This window comes from Manis javanica, chromosome 10 (assembly GCF_040802235.1).
Source record: "Manis javanica isolate MJ-LG chromosome 10, MJ_LKY, whole genome shotgun sequence".
Lineage (NCBI taxonomy): Eukaryota > Metazoa > Chordata > Mammalia > Pholidota > Manidae > Manis > Manis javanica.
The window spans coordinates 68,883,439-68,902,480 of NC_133165.1; the positions used below are offsets into that span (position 1 = coordinate 68,883,439).

The following is a 19,042-nucleotide window of genomic DNA, read 5'->3' on the forward strand; positions in this document are numbered from 1 at the left end:
TACAACTTTCAATATATAAATTTGTTCCACTTACCTAATGAGGAATCATAAAAAGGGATCAGCTGATGTTCTAAATAATTTGTGAACACTTATACTTACCTTCAAAAACTGCTAACAACATGTCAGGATTAGTCTTTAAATCTTGAAATGCTTGCCATGGCATTACAAATGGTTCTGTGTTAACAATTCTTGAGGGATTGGCATTAGATGGATCATAGAATTTTGAGGGGAGAACGTTGAATTCAGTAAGATGTATGTAGGCCAGCCATGCTAAACATCGGTCACTTGCTTTAAGGCATTCAGCTACTGTTCCATCATTAGCTGACTTCAATGTAGTCTAAATAAAATGAAAAAATTATCTGTTTTTAAAAATAATGAGTCTTATTTCTACTAAGATATCAAATGTAAAGGCAAAGAAAAATAAATGTGTTACACTTCTTTGGAGTGGTTCTTAATTGCCTAAATAAAAATTGTGATAGTCAACAATTTTTTTTAATGGAAAACCTCTTAAGAGATGGCAGTGCCAGATTAACATAATTTTTATTATGCTAAGGTTTAAAACTAATGAATGAAAAAGATTAAATTTATTTGTACATAATAAATGTCTTGATGTTAAAAATCTAGTACAATAAGGAGAAAACAATAAAAAAAAAAAACACCACACCTATATAGAAGATTTTCACTGTGGACTCTTATTTTTTTCCCCTTATAGTTTAAATATTAAAGTTTATTCTGGTGGGTACTTAACATACATTACTTTCATTTAAACCTCATAACACTCTCAAGAAAGCATTATCCCCACTAAGCAAATGAGGAAACAGTTACAAATGTACCCAACTTAACACAACTTACTAGTGAGCAGCAAAACAAGGATTCAAATCTAAAGCCTATGTTATCATTAAACAATGCTACCTTATCATGTTTTAGACCTTTCAAATTTTCTCTACAAGATGTAATTAAATGTTACAATGTTTACCTGTAAAATTGTAAGTGCACTTTGGCATCTTCCAGTAAATATGTGCAGCTGAACTCTAAACAAAAGAGCCTCTAAAAGCTGAAAGGATAGAATATCTGATGTTTCCTGCTTGGCTGCTCCCATCAGAAACTCCACCATTCTTTCACATACGTAATCCTTTTCTTCAAAGGTGCTTTCTAAATGCAGAAACTACCCAAAGGGTGTCATACAATTAATGCTGCTTCATAAGAATAAACTCTAAAACCAATGATTTTTCACATTAAGAAACTGTCTCAGATTAATTTCTGCAATTATAATATATACAAACTTGTTAATTATAATACGTATAAATCCATCTTCCAGTTCTATAACTTAGATTTCCACTTCTACAAGTGGCATTAGATAAAAACTAAAATAATATAGATATACTCAGAATTACTACTGAAGCATTTTTATCTCTCCTTTCCTTGGATCAATAGGTAAATGATAGCAAGACCATGATGTAGCTCCAAAAGTTCCCATTTATGATCAGATACAATTTGCATTGCTTACCTGTGTGACTATAAAAATCCTGAGAATAACATTCATATTAGAAGTATGTGCCAAAATAATTTAAAAGACTTAATCAAGCAATTAAGAGGCCCTTTTAAAGACCAAACAACTTAAAGGAAAAACAGTACACCCTATAAAATCATGTGGCAATCAAGAGCATTAACTTTAGTACAAGGCCCCAGGTCAAAAACCGAGCATTTTTCACTGTCCAGTCTATTCAGTACCTGAGTTAGGAGAGTGGAAGTTATGGTGGCAAGTTCGTTAAGAAATACAATGTGATCCAAATCTATTTGTTATGAATTACAGATTAAGATTTTTTCCATACATAATGAGGACAAATAATAAAAAGCCCAAAATCTTTCCTGGCATTCATGAAAATATTACGTAAGCATAAGAAATTAAAAAAAAATTTTTTTCAGATGCTTTGCAAAAGATTGACTTAATTTTGCCCAAGCTAAACCGCCTAAGAATAGGTAAGTGTAAAATGTTTTTAATGTTTATATTTTTTCCTAACCAGTAAAGTTAACCACAAAAAATCACTTCACTAAATATTTTCCTCTTTAGCCTAAATTAATCCTGACTCAGAGAAATGGTTTTGAAGTTAACGGACACTGCAAATAAGGTTATTGTATCTATAGGCAACTAAAGTATGTTCTATTAAGTTACACATCAATATTTAGGATGACCCAAAAGATTATCAAAATACACACATACACACACGACTATTTTATCTTTTCTACTCACAGTCCAAAAACTTCGATAATCAGGAGCATATTCAACAGCTGTTTCACACATTTCCTGCACCTCCTCCTTGGTTCCTCTTTTTGAGAACAGTCTGAGGTAATGGCACCAAACTTCTGGATTGTCTTTGTTGTTTTCCAAAGCTCGAGCCAGAACATTTAAAGCAGAATCCAAGGACTCTGAACACAGTCTACATGTTTAAAAGAAAATGAGCTTTTTTTTTTTAATGTTTGAAAACACTTCTGAAAAGGACTAATTTAATGAATCAATTTTTAAGTCTTTTTCTATTAGAACCTACCAAGCAGCTAGAATTGCCCACGACAAAGGGAAGTAGATTAGAATTCTGAACCACATTTGTCCAAAAATGATCTGACTTCCCATAGACCCAACAATTCCTTAAAAGGATGTTTAGTAAGCATTTATCAGATAAAAACAGTGTTATAAAACCACTAGATTATTGACTTCAAGTGTGCTTTATGTCCATATTCAGCAATACCTTTTATGATTTACTCTGGGTCCAGGAATAGGAAAAGTTAAGCAATTCTCCCTCAAGGCCAGCTACTGCCAGCACAAAATATCAAAGCTTTCAATATAATAGTTCTTTTCAACAATCAAGGGCTTGCTATCTCTTAGAGAAGATAATTGTCTCTCATGATCCTATTCATAAAATAATGTACAGTTCTTTTGGCCTTCATTCAGTAAATGAGTCAGAAAAGAAAACACTCTAACTTAGCCCATTAACATGGAATTGACACACAAGGCAAGTAAATGAGTACCGTATTCACAGAAGAATGTATTAGCATTCTTTAGTGCTGCCTTATGAAGAAAGCTTTTATATCATGATAGACATTCAGAATTGCTTGTGGAAAAAATGTGATTGTTGTCTTTTTTATAATAAACACTAGGTTTTAACAGAAATATAATAAAATAGTAAGAGATTATTTCTGGTAACAAAATATTATTCCCGGAAATCTTATCAAAAAGTAGGAGTTAGAAATGCAATTATGCAACAGGAGCTGTCTTGAGATAAGTAACCATTTACCTTATTTGAATACATATAACACGATACACAGAAAGACATTTCACCAGAATTCAGAGGTTCTTAGAGAAGCTTTACATGTCCAAATGAAGATTAACATAAAATTTAACCTGCTCCACTGTGATTTCATCATAATTCTATTAAGAAACTATGACTACTTAACTTTAAAAAAAATAGTAATTAATTGTTGCACCACTCAGAATTTACTGTTTTAACTGATTCTCCTTTGAAATAAGAGCCTACTGAAGTTAATGCTGTTAGCTAATTTATTATCATACACTGAGCCGTGCATGCACTCAAGATCTAATCTCAAACTTTTCTAATAGCTTTTAAACAATAATGTGCTTCTAACCTTGTTAAAAAACAAAACAAAGACCCATCTAGACTAGGAAGAAAACATGATTACCAGAGAAGAAATAAACCTCCAACAAAAGAATATAAATGTGCAACAGTTTACAAAGATTAGAAAACTGGACCTACCCCTCATTTTGATTCAAGTACTTGTATGCAAGTTTGAGCCAAAGTTGTACATGAGAAGGATTTTCAAGCACACTTGCTTCTAAATTAGCAATGTCATCAGTCTCATTTGTAAAGTATCTGATGTCATCTGGAGTGACAACTGTATCCAAAGCTGGAACATTTATTCGATTCTCTGGCTGGAAGGCTATAAGGAAAAGCATCATTAGCTTCACACTTACTCTTATTTCACAGACCCAGGAAAAAATAATTGGTCTTATCTTTAATTAAAAAATCTAAAGACTCTATGTGCAGTAGCTCATAGCATTAAGGCAGAACAATCATACAGTTTATTGTCCAAACAAGGACACATCAAAGACTGAAAGAGCTGTTATTAGAAATATGCCAGGAAAACAGATATAAACTAGTATTCTACCAGGCAAATCAAAAGTATGGTCTCCCAATATATTCATAAATGACAGATCCAATAAAGGGTTGACATCCAAAATACATAAAGAGCTCACGCACCTCAACAAACAAAAAGCAAATAATCCAATTAAAAAATGGGCAGAGGAGCTGAAAAGACAGTTCTCCAAAGAAGAAAGTCAGATGGCCAACAGACACCGGAAAAGATGCTCCACATCGCTAGTCATCAGAGAAATGCAAATTAAAACTACAATGAGATATCACCTCACACAAGTAAGGATCGGCACCATCCAAAAGACAAACAACAACAAATGTTGGCAAGATTGTGGAGAAAGGGGAACCCTCCTACACTGCTGGTGGGAATGTAAATTGGTTCAACCATTGTAGAAAGCAGTATGGAGGTTCCTCAAAAAGCTCAAAGTAGAAATACCATCTGACCCAGAATTCCACTTCCAGGAATTTACCCTAAAAATGCAGCAGCCCAGTTTGAAAAAGACAGATGCACCCCTATGTTTATAGCTGCACTATTTACAATAGCCAAGAAATGGAAGCAACCTAAGTGTCAATCAGTAGATGAATGGACAAAGAATAGTGGTACATACACACAATGGAATATTATTCAGCCATAAGAATAAAACAAATCCTACCGTTTGCAACAACATGGATGGAGCTAGAGGGTATTATGATCAATGAAATAAGCCAGGCGGAGAAAGACAAGTACCAAATGATTTCACTCATCTCTGGAGTATAAGAACAAAGCAAAAACTGAAAGAACAAAACAGCAGCAGAATCACAGAACCCAAGAATGGACTAACAGTTACCAAAGGGAAAGGGACTGGGGAGGATGTTTGGGAAGGGAGGGGAGTGGGGGGAGAAAGGGGGCATTACCATTAGCATGTATAATGTGGGGGGAGGCACGGGGAGGGCTGTGCAACACAGAGAAGACAAGTAGTGATTCTACAGCATCTTATTTCGCTGATGGACAGTGACTGTAATGGGATTTGTTGGGGGGACCTGGTGAAGGGGAGAGCCTAGTAAACATAATGTTCCTGATGTAATTGTAGATTAATGATACCAAAATAATAATAATAATAATAATAATAATACCTTAATAAAAAATTAAAGAAAAAAAAGTATGGTCTCCCTATATCATCTGAGATATTTCATATTCATTAAATTCTAAAAGAAAGTTATAATTTATGGGCTATATTCAACTACATCTAAATTAGAGGGAAAGTGTTACATTTGTAAATAAGCACATGAGAACATGTATTTATTAGATATCTGCTAATCCACAAATAGTAAATAAATTATATAAATGTGAGAATATAATGCAAGAAATACTTGACAGCAAGGCACTCATTCCTACATTACTTTGTTCTTACTGCATGTCAGAAAATGTTAAGACTCAAAGACAAAATAAAATAGAACATCTGTCCTCAAGGACACAGGTCAGTCAGTGGATCTCCAATGGGAGCAGTACAGCTCCCCTCTCCCGATTCATGTATGTTTAGTAATACTTGAAACCGTCACATTTGTAAGGTTGCATTTACTGGGCAGGAGCCATGACTACAAAACATCCTGCAACATACAGAGCAGTCCTGCTTTATGAAGAACTAATTACCTTAAATGCCAAAAGGGATCACTGTTTTAAAAAACTAGGCTAGTAGATACACCAAAGCTTACTAAGGTATTAGACAAAGATGGAATGCCACAATGTAATGATTCTGGATTTTAAATTACTTCTTACCATACTTAATTGGTCCTGTAGACTGTTCCTCATCACTACTGAAGCTATTCTCTGAAACAGGTTTTCTCCAAAACTTTGGTTTCCACTTTCTTTTATCTTTATAGGTTGTAAATGGAGGTGCTAAAGTAGACAAAAGATTGTTAGTTGATATTAACTAGTATTTTATAGTTTTGAAGGCTGCCCAAACAATATTCAAAGAGAACAAAATTTATTGTCAGTCAGAAATGACATATATTTTTATATTGAGAACAAAATGCCAGTAAGTTTGCTGTCATAAAGAAACTAAACTACAAGGTCCTGATGTGTGTGTGAGAAAGAGAGACAGAGAGAGAAACAGACAAATATACTCACTATGGCCTTTACTTTCATTGATATTGCTAACAAGGAGAACAGCCATCTGGTCCATTGACATACGATCTTTGTTTACTCCAAAAAGTTTCTCAACATATTTTTCTGGAATTAGAGCAATGCTATTTTCATAAGTATACAAAAACATGTATTATACAGATGAAGCTAATTAAAGAGTACAAAGTGAAGAACAGTTTAAGAATTAAAAGGATGTATATGGTACTACTCAGAAACACCTATGGCCTTCTAGAGGGCAAGACCTATACTGTCTTAATGACTATTGCAATTCTTATCCCGTCATGTACTCAATTTGAAAAAATAAAAATATTTCCAGGAATAAACTAAAAACTAAGTGAAAATTAAAGATCCAAATTGGGAATGATTATATAGATCCAGCAACTTCACAGTCATTCCAGGTTGTGATAACACTAAATTTATTCAACACCAATTTCCTTATTTCCAGACTCGTAGTTTAAGGTTTAACATTTGGCACTAAATCTGGGGAAAAGATTAACAAGTATTTACACACAATGTCTGACAGTAATCTATACTTTCTTTCTTCAATGTCAAAGTATATAAAGTCTCTTTTATTTCATTGTAGAAACTAAAACTAGACATCTTCTAACCCTCTTTTATTTCTGAAAATAATAATTAAAAAAAGAGGTCTATTTAAAAATCATTAGTAAAATCTCTATAGAAGTACGCTAATATAGTCTTCTAAATAAACCAGACCATTTATATGAGCTCTGTCCACAGAACTTTCTGCAATGATGGAAATGTCTTATATCTGCACTATCCTACTGGTAGGAACTTAACCACTACTGAGCTACTGAGAACTTGAAATGTGGCTAATGTGTATGAGGAAGTTTTAATTTTAATAAATATACATTTGAATAGCAACATATGGCTACTGACTTTTATATTGATCAGAGCAGATGTAGACAAAGTGTCATAGATGAGTATTGAGTTATTTAAGCTATTTAAAGACGTCAACAATAACTGAATACAAAATTTTTAAACTGCCTAAATTAAATTTTTACTTAGGGAATAAGAAGTTTAAAAACCTGCTGCAGCAGCAATCTCTTCATGAGTGCTTGTCTCTGAACAACCAATCAAAGATAAATTATACGACAGAATGTCCTGGAATAGCTGTTTCCGGCTAAGCGTGTAGTCCTGTGTATGCTGCCTACAGTAAAATGACAACAGAAGAAAGATAATCACAAACATAGCAAAGCTGAATAATCAAGACTATCTTTCAAATTATAAAATAAATATTCACAAATAAAAAACTACTCACCACTGACAATCATCATCATTACATGTTCCTGTTAAATCAAAACGGCAGAAACACTGATCTGGTTCAATCATATTACTGTATGATACTGAGCTTAGGGGAAGTTTTTCCTTGGTTCGATAGTATGGACTAAATCTAAAAAGAAGAAAAATGGATAGGCACATTATGCTCCATAAACATTCCCCAGAAAATTAAGTTTTCGTTTTTCTTTCCTAATTAAAATTTCTATACTTTAAAGCTTACTATTTATCAAATTACTTAGAACCAATATTAACTCTAGAAAACAACCAGAATACCAAGTGACAGGAATAAGCTACTCCTATACGCAAACATTAAAGATCTAAAACAGGGGGAAAAAAACCCTGTATTTTAAAATAGTGATTTTCTCATCACATTATAAAATGCCACATAATACTGGTATTTCTTGTACATATTATCAGCCAAAAAACTACTAACTGGTTGGTGCTTTACAATTTAATGATTAAATCATACCCACTTAACAGTCTCATCTCACAAACTCTAGAACTAGTCTTTTTAAAAAAAGACAAACTCCCAAAAAGTTGATCTAAAAATGTCTAAATCAATTTTACGAAAGTTGGTCAATGCATTCCTTAGAGCAATAGTAAAATTAAAACACAAAACTTAAAAATTCTTGTAAGATTCCAGTTACTTTTCCTAAAGTCCATAACAGACAATAATCTAGAATTCTCCAAAATTCTAGCAGTAGCCAGAAATTAAAATTTGGTAAGAATTAATAAACCCAAGTGTGAGTTAAACCTTACTTTCTGGTATGATTCAAATTGGACAATAACACAATTTTTATTTTCCCTAACAGGAGAGGTTCACTCTTCAGTAACCATGATTCAATTTTTTTCATTATCATCAAACCCAAGGTTAAAGTATCATCAAGAACAACGAACAACCCTGAAATTTAAGCTTATCCAATCTTTCCTTTATACCTGTAGGATTTAAAAACTAGAAGAGGACTATGGTAGGGTCTAAAAGGACATGGCTTCACTTCTGTTGTTTTACTCTGTGCTGTCACAAAATCCACATCCACAGAAATCTCCTGCAAAAGAAAACAATTACTTTATAAGGTAGAAAAAGGCTAAAAGTCTAGATTTTATAAAGAAAATGAAATGTTCAGTTACCTGGCCATGCAAAGCTTTTTCTGTAATGCCTGTGGTGGTTTTCAGAATCAGTTGTTTTAAGCTGTCAGCTTTTGAATATAATTTTTGCAATTCACCAATTTTTAACCCTAGAAAAAGTTCTGGTTTTTCTACCATATTCTTACTCGGTTTGTTTATGCATTCTTTGTTAGGTGTATCAGTGTACTTAAGGTTGGGTTTAGTAAAAGAATTGGATTCTAAGAAAGATCTTCTTCGTTCTCTGTTCGAATCCGACAAAATCTCATCATCAACATCATTTTCCTCAGTGTCCAAACTTAATTTATCTTGAGTCAGATCATGAAGTGAGGGTTGAGGTAAAGAAAATTCTGGTTCCTCTTCCACAACTGAAGCAGTATTTTGTTGTTCCTTTGCTTTAAGGGCCCGGGCTTCTTTTAGTTTCTGAATTTTCAAGGCATATTCATATTCTAACTTTTGTAACCGTCTTTTTTCCATAGCAATTAATTCTGCTGAATGCTTTCTTGGACTTGACATTGGAGAATTGTCCAGTCTCATCATTTTGTTTGGCTGGGGAAGAAAATGATACAAGTATTTTATATTGCTATGATTTTATAAACAATTTTGGTAAGATAATTGTGCTATCCTTATAATACAATGTCAACATTACAAAACTAAATCAATAATAAAAATAAAGAGTTGTACAAAAATCCCTGAAGTTTTGCTAATCTATGATCTATGAAAAAAATTAAGACAAAATAAGTTTTAAAAAAAAGCTTTCAAAAATGTGGATGTCATTTAAAAACAAAGCTTAATATTATTCTCTTTTAATATACAGAAAAAAAGCCTCAAGTTATTTGATAAATCTTTACCCTCAAAAGAATCATAAAAACCTCCTTTCCAAAAATATCACTACAAACAACTTACTCCAAGGCGATCTTGTTCCAGTTTACGTTTTCCTATTTCCTTACTGGCCACTGCCTTTGCTCGAGCAAGCTCCTCTCCATACTTTAGCGTCAAAGCTTTTTTAATTGTAACACGTTGTTGAACTTTGTGAATCTGAAAATACAGGATAATTCTGAATCTGTAAATGTAAACCTTAAGAGAAGAAATAGCTTCTTCTTAAACACAGCCAGCTTTAGAGCATTCAAATGAAAATAAAAATATTCCAATATTGTATCTTGATATAATACATTATATTGAACAGTATTATGCTGCACATTTTGATGGTTTTGGCTTTACAATTTATAAAAAATATGGCCCATAAAAATATGTAGTAAACATGAGGCTACAGTATTTTAATTTAAAAAATTAAGAACATTACTTGTTCTTGAAGTTTCTTTAAAAACATCCTGTTGACACTGAGAATTTTCTGTGTTGCCTGAAGTTGTTCTGTAAGTTTTGTAATCTTTGTTTCAGCATTTCGAACAGATTCCTTCTTCTTAGCTTCTTGCTGTACTAGATTCTTTAAAACTGATTCATCTTTCATTAAGAGAATCCTAATTGAGAAATAACAGAATTCTTATTGATGGATTCTGAACCAGTGCACTAACACCATCAGAATAATACACAAAGCAGCAGCTCATTAAAAAAAAATACATTTATGATAGGAAGAATTTATAAGGATGAATATCTTCATATTTATCAATCACACACATATTCAAATAGATGCTACTGTATTTAGGAAAGCATCCATGGTTCTGACCTTTTCAAAAAAAATCATGTAAGTCAAGGTTATGTGAACTACAGCTGAAGAATTATTAATAGTAAATGCTCAAGGGTGGCTGAATCAGACCATTCATGACTCCTGAAAAATGAAGATTTGTGACAGAAAATTGTTAAGTTCAGCTTCACTTATAATGCTCCTAAATATACACACTAAAAAACATCCCATAAACATAATCAAGAACACTTACAAACCTCTAACTCATTCTATCTAAAACAAGGCAAGGAAAAGGAAAAAAAAGAAGTCTAATTTTTAAAAAATACAAAGATGTAAAGTTTGGAATTGAGAAGTAAAAACTGGCCCAAAAGACAAATTTATAGATACAGACTTTCATCTTTTCAACTACAGATATTGCACCTTTCCCAGAAATATACCACATTTTGATAGTTGCTGAACTGACACCTAGAATGGATCATAAAGACAGAAGATGGGGAGTAGAGAGACAAAGCACATTTTTCAGATCTCTAACATCAGGCTGTATCTATTATTGCATATCACAGTTTAGCTAGCAATGTTTTCTTTCTTAGAAGTGCAAAAAATAATGCACATGTTACATGTAACTTACATTGTACCACAATAACATCCCACAATATGCTAATGAACTGTCATTCATCACGTTCATCTTGTGAGGTTTCACACATTCTCAGGAATTTGAAACATCACTTGAGCTCAAGAGTAATTTCATAGAACATATAAGCTTATAATCATATCTTAACACTTAAACTTTATAATAACAATGTATCTGACCATGTATCTTACTGAACAGTTTAGGTAATGACTGTATCTAATAATAAAAGCCACTTTTTAACAATAAAAACATTCTTCCAATGAAGGTATTTCAAAATATACACTAGGTTTTAAAGAAAATTCCAAAACAAGGAGTTTCATAAATGTTTCAATGATAAGCCATGCATAAATATGAAGGTGAAATTTTCCCTTTCAATTCTTGGTATTTTTATTTAACATTAATACTATTACTTTCAGTACATGTTTAATTCAACAAAATGATAGCCTTCTTTCGTGATTTCTACAAGTATAAAAGAATTTGTCATCATCTAGTGCACTTACTATCAACATATACCACAGAATATATCCCTCTAATAACATTCAGATACATACCAGAATTTAATCATATAGTGAGACTCACCTATGTTTTTTAAGTTTTGCTTCTGCATCTGTAACCTGCTTAGTAACCATTGCTATTCTGCCAATCCCATCAATTTCCACATCAGAGTTTGCTGGAGATGAAGAACCTATCTTCAGCTGATCTGATTTAATCAAACGCTGTTTCTCACGACTAAAGTAATCAATAAAGATAGGTGAATTATACTAAAGAATAAACCGAAATTATTTTTCTTTAAAGATGTATTCTATTTTATAAAATCAAGTATTAATCATATTGACTAATAATAATGACAGTGGCCAATATACATAATCGAAGCTGGCATTCAGAGTTGACAGTGTAGTTCTTTATAAGAGTTTTTATCTTTTTCTTAGCTGTTTATATCTGAGTATCACTCTTTTCAATTCTACAGAGGATCATCTGGCTCCCCTCCTGTGTGTTATAAAAACATTGGTTTTACATCTGGGATAAAATTATCATTGCTCATTTCCCAATGCCAATGAGCTGCACACAAACTAAATTAAGTATTGAAAATAATATATACCTTTAAAGCTAATTACAAAAAATGCCACCTACTTGGCAATCTCTTCCTTTAACAATCTATATTCAATCTTCTTTTCTTCAGGCAAAGCTTCAGGTGTTCGCATGGGATCATTTTCTTTTTCAGATTTTGGAGGTACTTTTGGTTTTGAAGCTTGCTAGAAAACATTTGAAGTCAACCCGATCAACAGTTTTCAATAAAATCACATTAAGATTTATTTATATTTTACATTGCAACCCAGTGTACATTTATATATCTAGAAATAACTGAATATCTTCATTATTTTCTGTTCCTTTCTTTAAAGCAATGCTGGTTGTTAACCACCAAATTGTTTGTACAATCCACTAAGTTGTCCAGAAACAGTTTGAAAATAAGTGAACTAAATCATATCTAAACAGCTGTTACACTAGGAATAGGGATAAAAGTTGAACTTAGATTATACACTTTAATAAAAACTGTTTTCTGATAACACAGCACAATTCTAAAACAGTAAACTTCCTTAGTACAGAGAACAATTTATCCACTCAATTTTACTATTTTGAAAAAGGGACTAGTCAATCACAACAAAAATAAAGGGGATTTTTAATAGTTAAATCTATAATAATAACAAATAGTTAAATTATTTCCACAATTCAATATATTAAAAATATATACCAAGTTCTACTTTCCAGGAAAAAATAAACATTACAATGATTGCCAATAAATTATCTTTCTTTTCATTTTTCTTTATTGGACTTACTTCAGCAGTTCGTCTTGCTTCTTTAATCATGGACTCCAATCCACCGAAAACACTATTTGTTGACTTGGAAGCCTCTCCATCAGATTCACTGTCATCTGAATCATTTAGTGTTACAACCACTGATTTATGCTTTGGAAGCTGCAAAGATAATATATTTGTTACTCTTAATGACAAAAATATCTATTTTTTTTCCTTGGCCCTACTATTATTACCTGTGTGGCCTCAGAGAAGTTACTTAAAGTCTCTGAATTTCGATTAATAAAAATAAAGGGCTCCAAGTAGACAATCTATTGTTCCCTTAAGGTTATTTTATATACTGACTTTGTACCATTCCATCAATACTGGTTATATCCCAAAAACATAATATATTCTATATTTTCAATCTTTCTAGAAACTACTATAGTCACCTTCCTCATTAAGTTTCATTTTCTCCAACTTTCTATTAAGAACCATAATGCCATCTAAATTAATTCTCTTACAACCAAAGAAAAAATAATTCTACATAACTATTAACAAAACTTTTTGGCTCTTGTGGTTATATATAAAGGTTAAAAGGCCAAAGCTGGTTTACCTAACAGATGCAAGATTTCAATTTAGCTTTGATTGATTTGTTTTACTTTGAAGCCATTAAGAAAACAAGGTACAAAGAAACTGTCATTTTGATTTCCTTAAATAAACATAATTAAAGTATTCCATTACAATATAGTCATTAAGTGGAAAAATATGAGCAAAGTATAATCAAAGACGGGAGAAATAAAAAGCATAATATTTGCTAAAATTGACTCTGGAATAAACAGAAAATCTGAATGGAACAATTTATATGGGGAAAGAAAAAATTGAGGAAATGGCAAAGGAAAGCATGCAACTCTGATGAGAGTAATGCTTCCCCAAAAACTTCATCAGTTTTCAATGAAGACACTGCTCCCATTTCATTATTAATAAATTAAAAATAAATAAGCGTATATTTATATCAATGTGTGTATATAAATAAACTAGGAGATAGGGAATAAGACAAGAAAAATGTCATACATACTCATAAGCTGTTTAAATAACAAACGGATTAAATATTTTCTTTATTTTACCGAGATCACAGTTCGTGGAAGCCGAGGTCCTCTGTGAAACTTTGGATTCTGTATCCTAGGCTGAGATACTGTATTAATACTGACTATTGATAGATTGCTTCTTGGCACAGGCTGTGAATTGTTCAGAACTGGAGGTGAAGGTGGGTCACTGTTACTGGATGTTTCCTAAATAAGGAAAAGACTGATATGAAACATTTTTAAATAAAAAGAAATCTTCTGTCATCTTTAAATATCTTGGGCAATTAGTATCACAATTCTTACCCAATGAATACCAAATAAGCAAAGAAAAGACTCCCTAAAACCAAGCTCAAGAGCACCACCTGGAGGGTCAGGCACCTAAATTACCTCTGGCTTAAAAGCTCTTTTGTTCGCTAGAGATTTAAGTAGCTCTTCTCGAAGCAGCATTTCTTCCTCCTCTTCCTCATCTGCAAAAGGTGGTTTCGGAGGCTGCTCTGGATCTTCAGGTGGGAGAGGTGGTAAAGGTGGTAGAGGAGGTAGAGGTTCAAGAGAAACACATAAGCCTTCCGCATAAGGCTGGCTCAAAGGTGGCACAGACTAGTTGTTTTTAAAAAAGAAGAAATAATAATTACAATGCAAAGTTTGCCAATTCAAAATGTTTATCTCTGGAGCAACATCAAATTACAAAAGGGTAAAGCTTAGGTTATTACTTTAGCTGTAAGCATAAGTTAACTATACTGTAAAGCTCAAAACTAATCCAGAATTCAGTATTCAGTCATGAAAAAGCCCAATTTTTGCAATAAAAAATTCAACAGTATTTAAAACATTTAATTTATGAACTCCCAGTACTACACAAACTTCTCCATTCCCATTCTTATCTTCATTTAGCATTCTACAAGATACAGAAATCAAATTTTAGTACTGGGTCTTTACCTCTAGATGACTACCTGAAACAAGTAGACATATTCAAAGTCAAGAATATACGATATTTAAGTAAAAAACAAAAATTGGGAACCAAAGGAATTCTGGGAATAGTTCAAAGTATCTTAAGAATTAAGTGTCAAGAAGAAATCACTACTATTCTCTTAAGTCCTGTGAAGCAGCCTCCCAGAAATTATCTATAAACAACACTAATTTTACACAGGTCCTTGAGTTTAGACAGATTTTTGCCTCAAAGACCTTCCAGTCTTGGTATTTAGCTCATCTCTTCTCCATATCCCAAAACATTTCAAGGAAGAAAGGAAAAAATGTCTACTCTCTATCTGCTCTAAAAATTCCCTTACCTTAAGCTTCCTAGGAACATAGCAGACATCTACCTACCTAGGAACTGTGAAATGGGAAGGTTCCCTCTAACTCGCTGAGAGAGACAGTTTGGTCGGCAGGTTCCCTAAATCTAGAAATAACTTCAGAACTCTTATGATTCCATTTCATTTTTTTCCATCATTTTTTAATGAGGGGCAGGCAGTGTTACTTTAAAAGGAATACAGGAAAAAAGAAATTCCATAGATAATGCTCTCTTTTGCTGAATCTTCAAACTAATAATAACTGTATTCATGAAAAGAAGATAATTAATTTCTAGAAGCATCCCAATGCACTTAAATCCAAATTTCCAAAGAAGGTAACTCCAAACAGCAAATAATTCTTATTCTGCTTTAGAATAAATTTTCTTAGCAGCTACCAGCTGAGAAGCAAGGAGAAGAAAGAAGGAAACACTCTAAGTCTGGGCAAAAGTCAACATGAGATTAACAATTAGCTATGAAAAAGATCTACCAAATGGATAGCCTGCTAATAAGTAATCCACTATTTATTCCGTATTTCGTAGCTATTAATTTTGGTAAACAATTCTGAATTGTTAAGGTCTCTTCAAACCTAACTATTCACTAACTATACGCTAGTTTTTCAAAACAGAAAGGACACAAAGCAACAAAATAATTTTCTAAGAAATATTAGTCCTCACTTACAGAAACCTGAGGTGGTGGAGGCAAAGAAACAGATGGTGCTGCAGAAAAATATCCCAATGGACATTCAGAGAAGAATGGTGGTTGCACAGGTGAAGGAACTGTAAAAAAAAAAAAAATTTTTTGAGAAGTTAATAACAGAAATACTTCAACAGGAATAAACTAAATTTATGGTATCTTTGATACAGACACGCCTCCAGGCAGAGTACACATTACATTTTATTAATCTCTAATAAAATCTTTATAATCCATGAGCCATACATATAGAGACTCCACCTATTTAAAATTGTTCATCATAAAGTCTGCTTTTCAAAGTTGACATTTAGTCTCTCTAAACTCTCCATTTTGTCTCACCTAATGATGGTAACAAGGAATAGAGCAGGAAAGGCTGGAAACATACTCTTTTTTGCAATCGTACTTTTAAAGGAATACTAGAATAAAAACTTTCCCTGAATCTGCTCAAGTGCCATAACCAAACAAAACAGTGATGTGGTAACTCCATTCTTCCCTTCATGTGGAGCAAAGTTAGGAAAAGGACTATAAGCTGTACAGAAAGCAGATAGGACTAGGAATGAAAAGAACTATCTACTATATTTAACCAATAGTGGATCTTTTTTAATAATTATGAAATAGTTAGAATCAAAGCATCTCAGTTAAGCTGTCAGCATTTTTTCTTCCTTGATAGCAGATAAAAATAATTTTACCTTCATTTTACCTTCAGTGATTTCTTGAGACTCAATGAAATAAGACAGATTCAAAAACTACTCTTGCTACCCAACAACTATATAACTTTAAGGAAAAATTAACTCTTCTTTATCCCAATTGTCTTACAAGTCAACATGGGTATTACCCACATGCCTTATATGGTTCATTTGTGGCCAAAATGATACTACTTGGTCTTCAGAAGATTTTACTTCTTAAAAATACAAATATCTATAGTGAATATGGCAAAAAGTGCAAATGTGACAATGCTGAGTAGACAGTACCTTCTCTGTATAATAATTCTTTTAAAGTATAGATCATAAAGCTACAAAATGAGGAGTACTTAACAATACTGTTAGTACTTGGAGACTGCAATTAGCCATCTCCAAGAACCTGGAAATAAAATTAAAGACTGACCAAAGAGAGTTAAGTTATGAAATCAAAACATAATATAATGTACGATTATCAAACATCAGCCTAAGAACAACCTGAAAATGAGCACTTTGGTTAATATTACCCAAATCAGATAGGTTTTTCTTGTCTAGCTTAGACACACTAAAGTAAGACTTTAGTTTTAATTTGGTCTCATAATATGACCATCAGGAGCAATACACTGATCAGTTTTCAAGCAAGTGTTCCAGTTCCTGGCATGCCAACTGCATTCAGTTTTCTGGCTCAGTCTTACTCATTTTCATTAGTGAGAGAATAAGTCTCCTACAGTCAATCACCCTAACAAGTCCCTAGCCCCAAGTCACATCCTAAATTTGCAATCTAAGGTAGAACCTTGACCAGTTCTAATCAACCTTCCCGAGCCATCACTAATGTCACTTTCCATCTCCAAATTCCTACAAATTACAATCTCTGGGAAGAGGAAGGAAACCTTAAAAGCAAAAAGATCTCTTTTTTTCTACTAATGCAGAAAGTACCTTGAATATAAAGATACTGAAGAGATCAAAGATTTGTCATGTTTTTTTTCAAAACAGTGTTCTCCTCTCTTCCACAATCTTCACTTTTTAGACAAAACAAATAATTAATAGTAGAGTTTACATACTACATCTTTATTTAAATGCTATCTAGAAAGAAACATTTGGAAATAAATTTAACATTACACATCTGTGTATTGCTCTTCAAGTATTTACACCACCAAATAATGTCTACAGTTGTACAAGTCAGCAGCATATCTTACTTTCATTATACATTTCTTTCAAGGTTTTGGGTGGTTTCATGACCATTTTCTACTTAGGAAAATTTCTGAATATGAAAATGTTTTAAGTTTTGGCTCATACCTGGTGAATTGGTTTCACTATCTGTATCCATTGCAACTTCTTCATAGTTATCATACTGATAAATGCCTCCTCCACTATCAGGTTGCTTATCTAAGGATCGTCTCAGGTCAGGATCTGAAGACTAAATACACAAGATATTTTTTTAGTTTCAAAACATTTTCTGTCTAGTCTACTCTTAAGTCAGGAATTATAAAACAATTGATAGCTATATTTTAGGGAACAGTATAAAAAATCAAGGTGTCCCAGGGAGACCTGCCCAACACACCTGATATGGAAAATTCAATCTACAGTACAGGTACACTGGGGTTGACATTTTTAACTGTCAGAAAATACTATCAAATACTAACAAATAGAGATGAAACCGTCCATTCAAGTCTTGAACACTTATGGCTTCTCTCCACTAAGAAACTAGATGAATAAATTCAAGTTTAATGTCATCAAGACTATATTTAGGATATTTCAAAAGAATACAGTAACATATCAGTTAAGAATAAACTGATAGCTGAATAATAGAAACTCCTGTTCCTATGTAGTTTTTTTTCTACTTTTATACAGTGTTTTATTCACAAAGACAATCCTTAATAAAAAACTAGCAAAATCTACCTAGATATGAGTAACATGCAAATAAAATATTCTCTAAAATAAGATTCTATCAAAGTGTTTAGAAGTTCAAAATATGAATATCTATACATTCTTCACTTATCAAACCTAACTCAGATCCCTTATAATCAGAGTTCTTACTAACCCCTCCATTCTTCACTACTACATTCACAATTACAGTTTCATAGCTCAAATTCTGAAATTTTGTCACAGGTAATAGCTCTAGATCAGTAGTAAACCTCCAGTTTATTTCCTGACATCATCCATAAAAGGCAATGACCCAGTCATTACCAATGACTTATATACAGAGTAGAAGCTCACAAATGTTTGACAACTAAATAAAGTAGCCACAGGCACTAAGGGTATTCCTATATGATTTAACTTTCTTTAAAATAGTTCACACCAATTAATCATGACACACTAATTCTTCTGTATTACTAAACAATGAAAAACTAATGAAATTCTACCTCTCCACTTAGAGAACAGCCATTTTAGAGTAAGTCCTCACTGTAATTATCCTACTCTCTTCTAAACAGAAAATGATAAAAAAGCCAAAAGGTGGCTTTGCTAATCACGTGAGTCTTTCATTAATATCTTCTACTTCTAACACCTATATTAAAGACTCATTCTCAAATTATAATC

General features: G+C 32.5%; 1 protein-coding gene across 1 annotated transcript in view; it reads right to left on the reverse strand.

The window, feature by feature from the left end:
- Positions 1-19,042, reverse strand: part of ZFC3H1 (zinc finger C3H1-type containing) — a 45,891-nt gene that overhangs the window by 11,955 nt on the left and 14,894 nt on the right. Inside the window, exons 6-24 of the mRNA XM_017668879.3 lie at positions 17,801-17,921; positions 15,816-15,913; positions 14,242-14,451; positions 13,897-14,061; positions 12,815-12,952; positions 12,111-12,232; positions 11,559-11,708; positions 10,010-10,184; positions 9,613-9,744; positions 8,713-9,255; positions 8,521-8,630; positions 7,565-7,696; positions 7,332-7,453; positions 6,271-6,372; positions 5,920-6,039; positions 3,768-3,951; positions 2,252-2,438; positions 977-1,165; positions 100-337 (exon numbers count right to left, since the gene is read on the reverse strand). Coding sequence (XP_017524368.1) covers positions 100-337; positions 977-1,165; positions 2,252-2,438; positions 3,768-3,951; positions 5,920-6,039; positions 6,271-6,372; positions 7,332-7,453; positions 7,565-7,696; positions 8,521-8,630; positions 8,713-9,255; positions 9,613-9,744; positions 10,010-10,184; positions 11,559-11,708; positions 12,111-12,232; positions 12,815-12,952; positions 13,897-14,061; positions 14,242-14,451; positions 15,816-15,913; positions 17,801-17,921 — 3,238 coding nt within the window. The remainder of the gene's footprint in view (positions 1-99; positions 338-976; positions 1,166-2,251; positions 2,439-3,767; positions 3,952-5,919; positions 6,040-6,270; positions 6,373-7,331; positions 7,454-7,564; positions 7,697-8,520; positions 8,631-8,712; positions 9,256-9,612; positions 9,745-10,009; positions 10,185-11,558; positions 11,709-12,110; positions 12,233-12,814; positions 12,953-13,896; positions 14,062-14,241; positions 14,452-15,815; positions 15,914-17,800; positions 17,922-19,042) is intronic.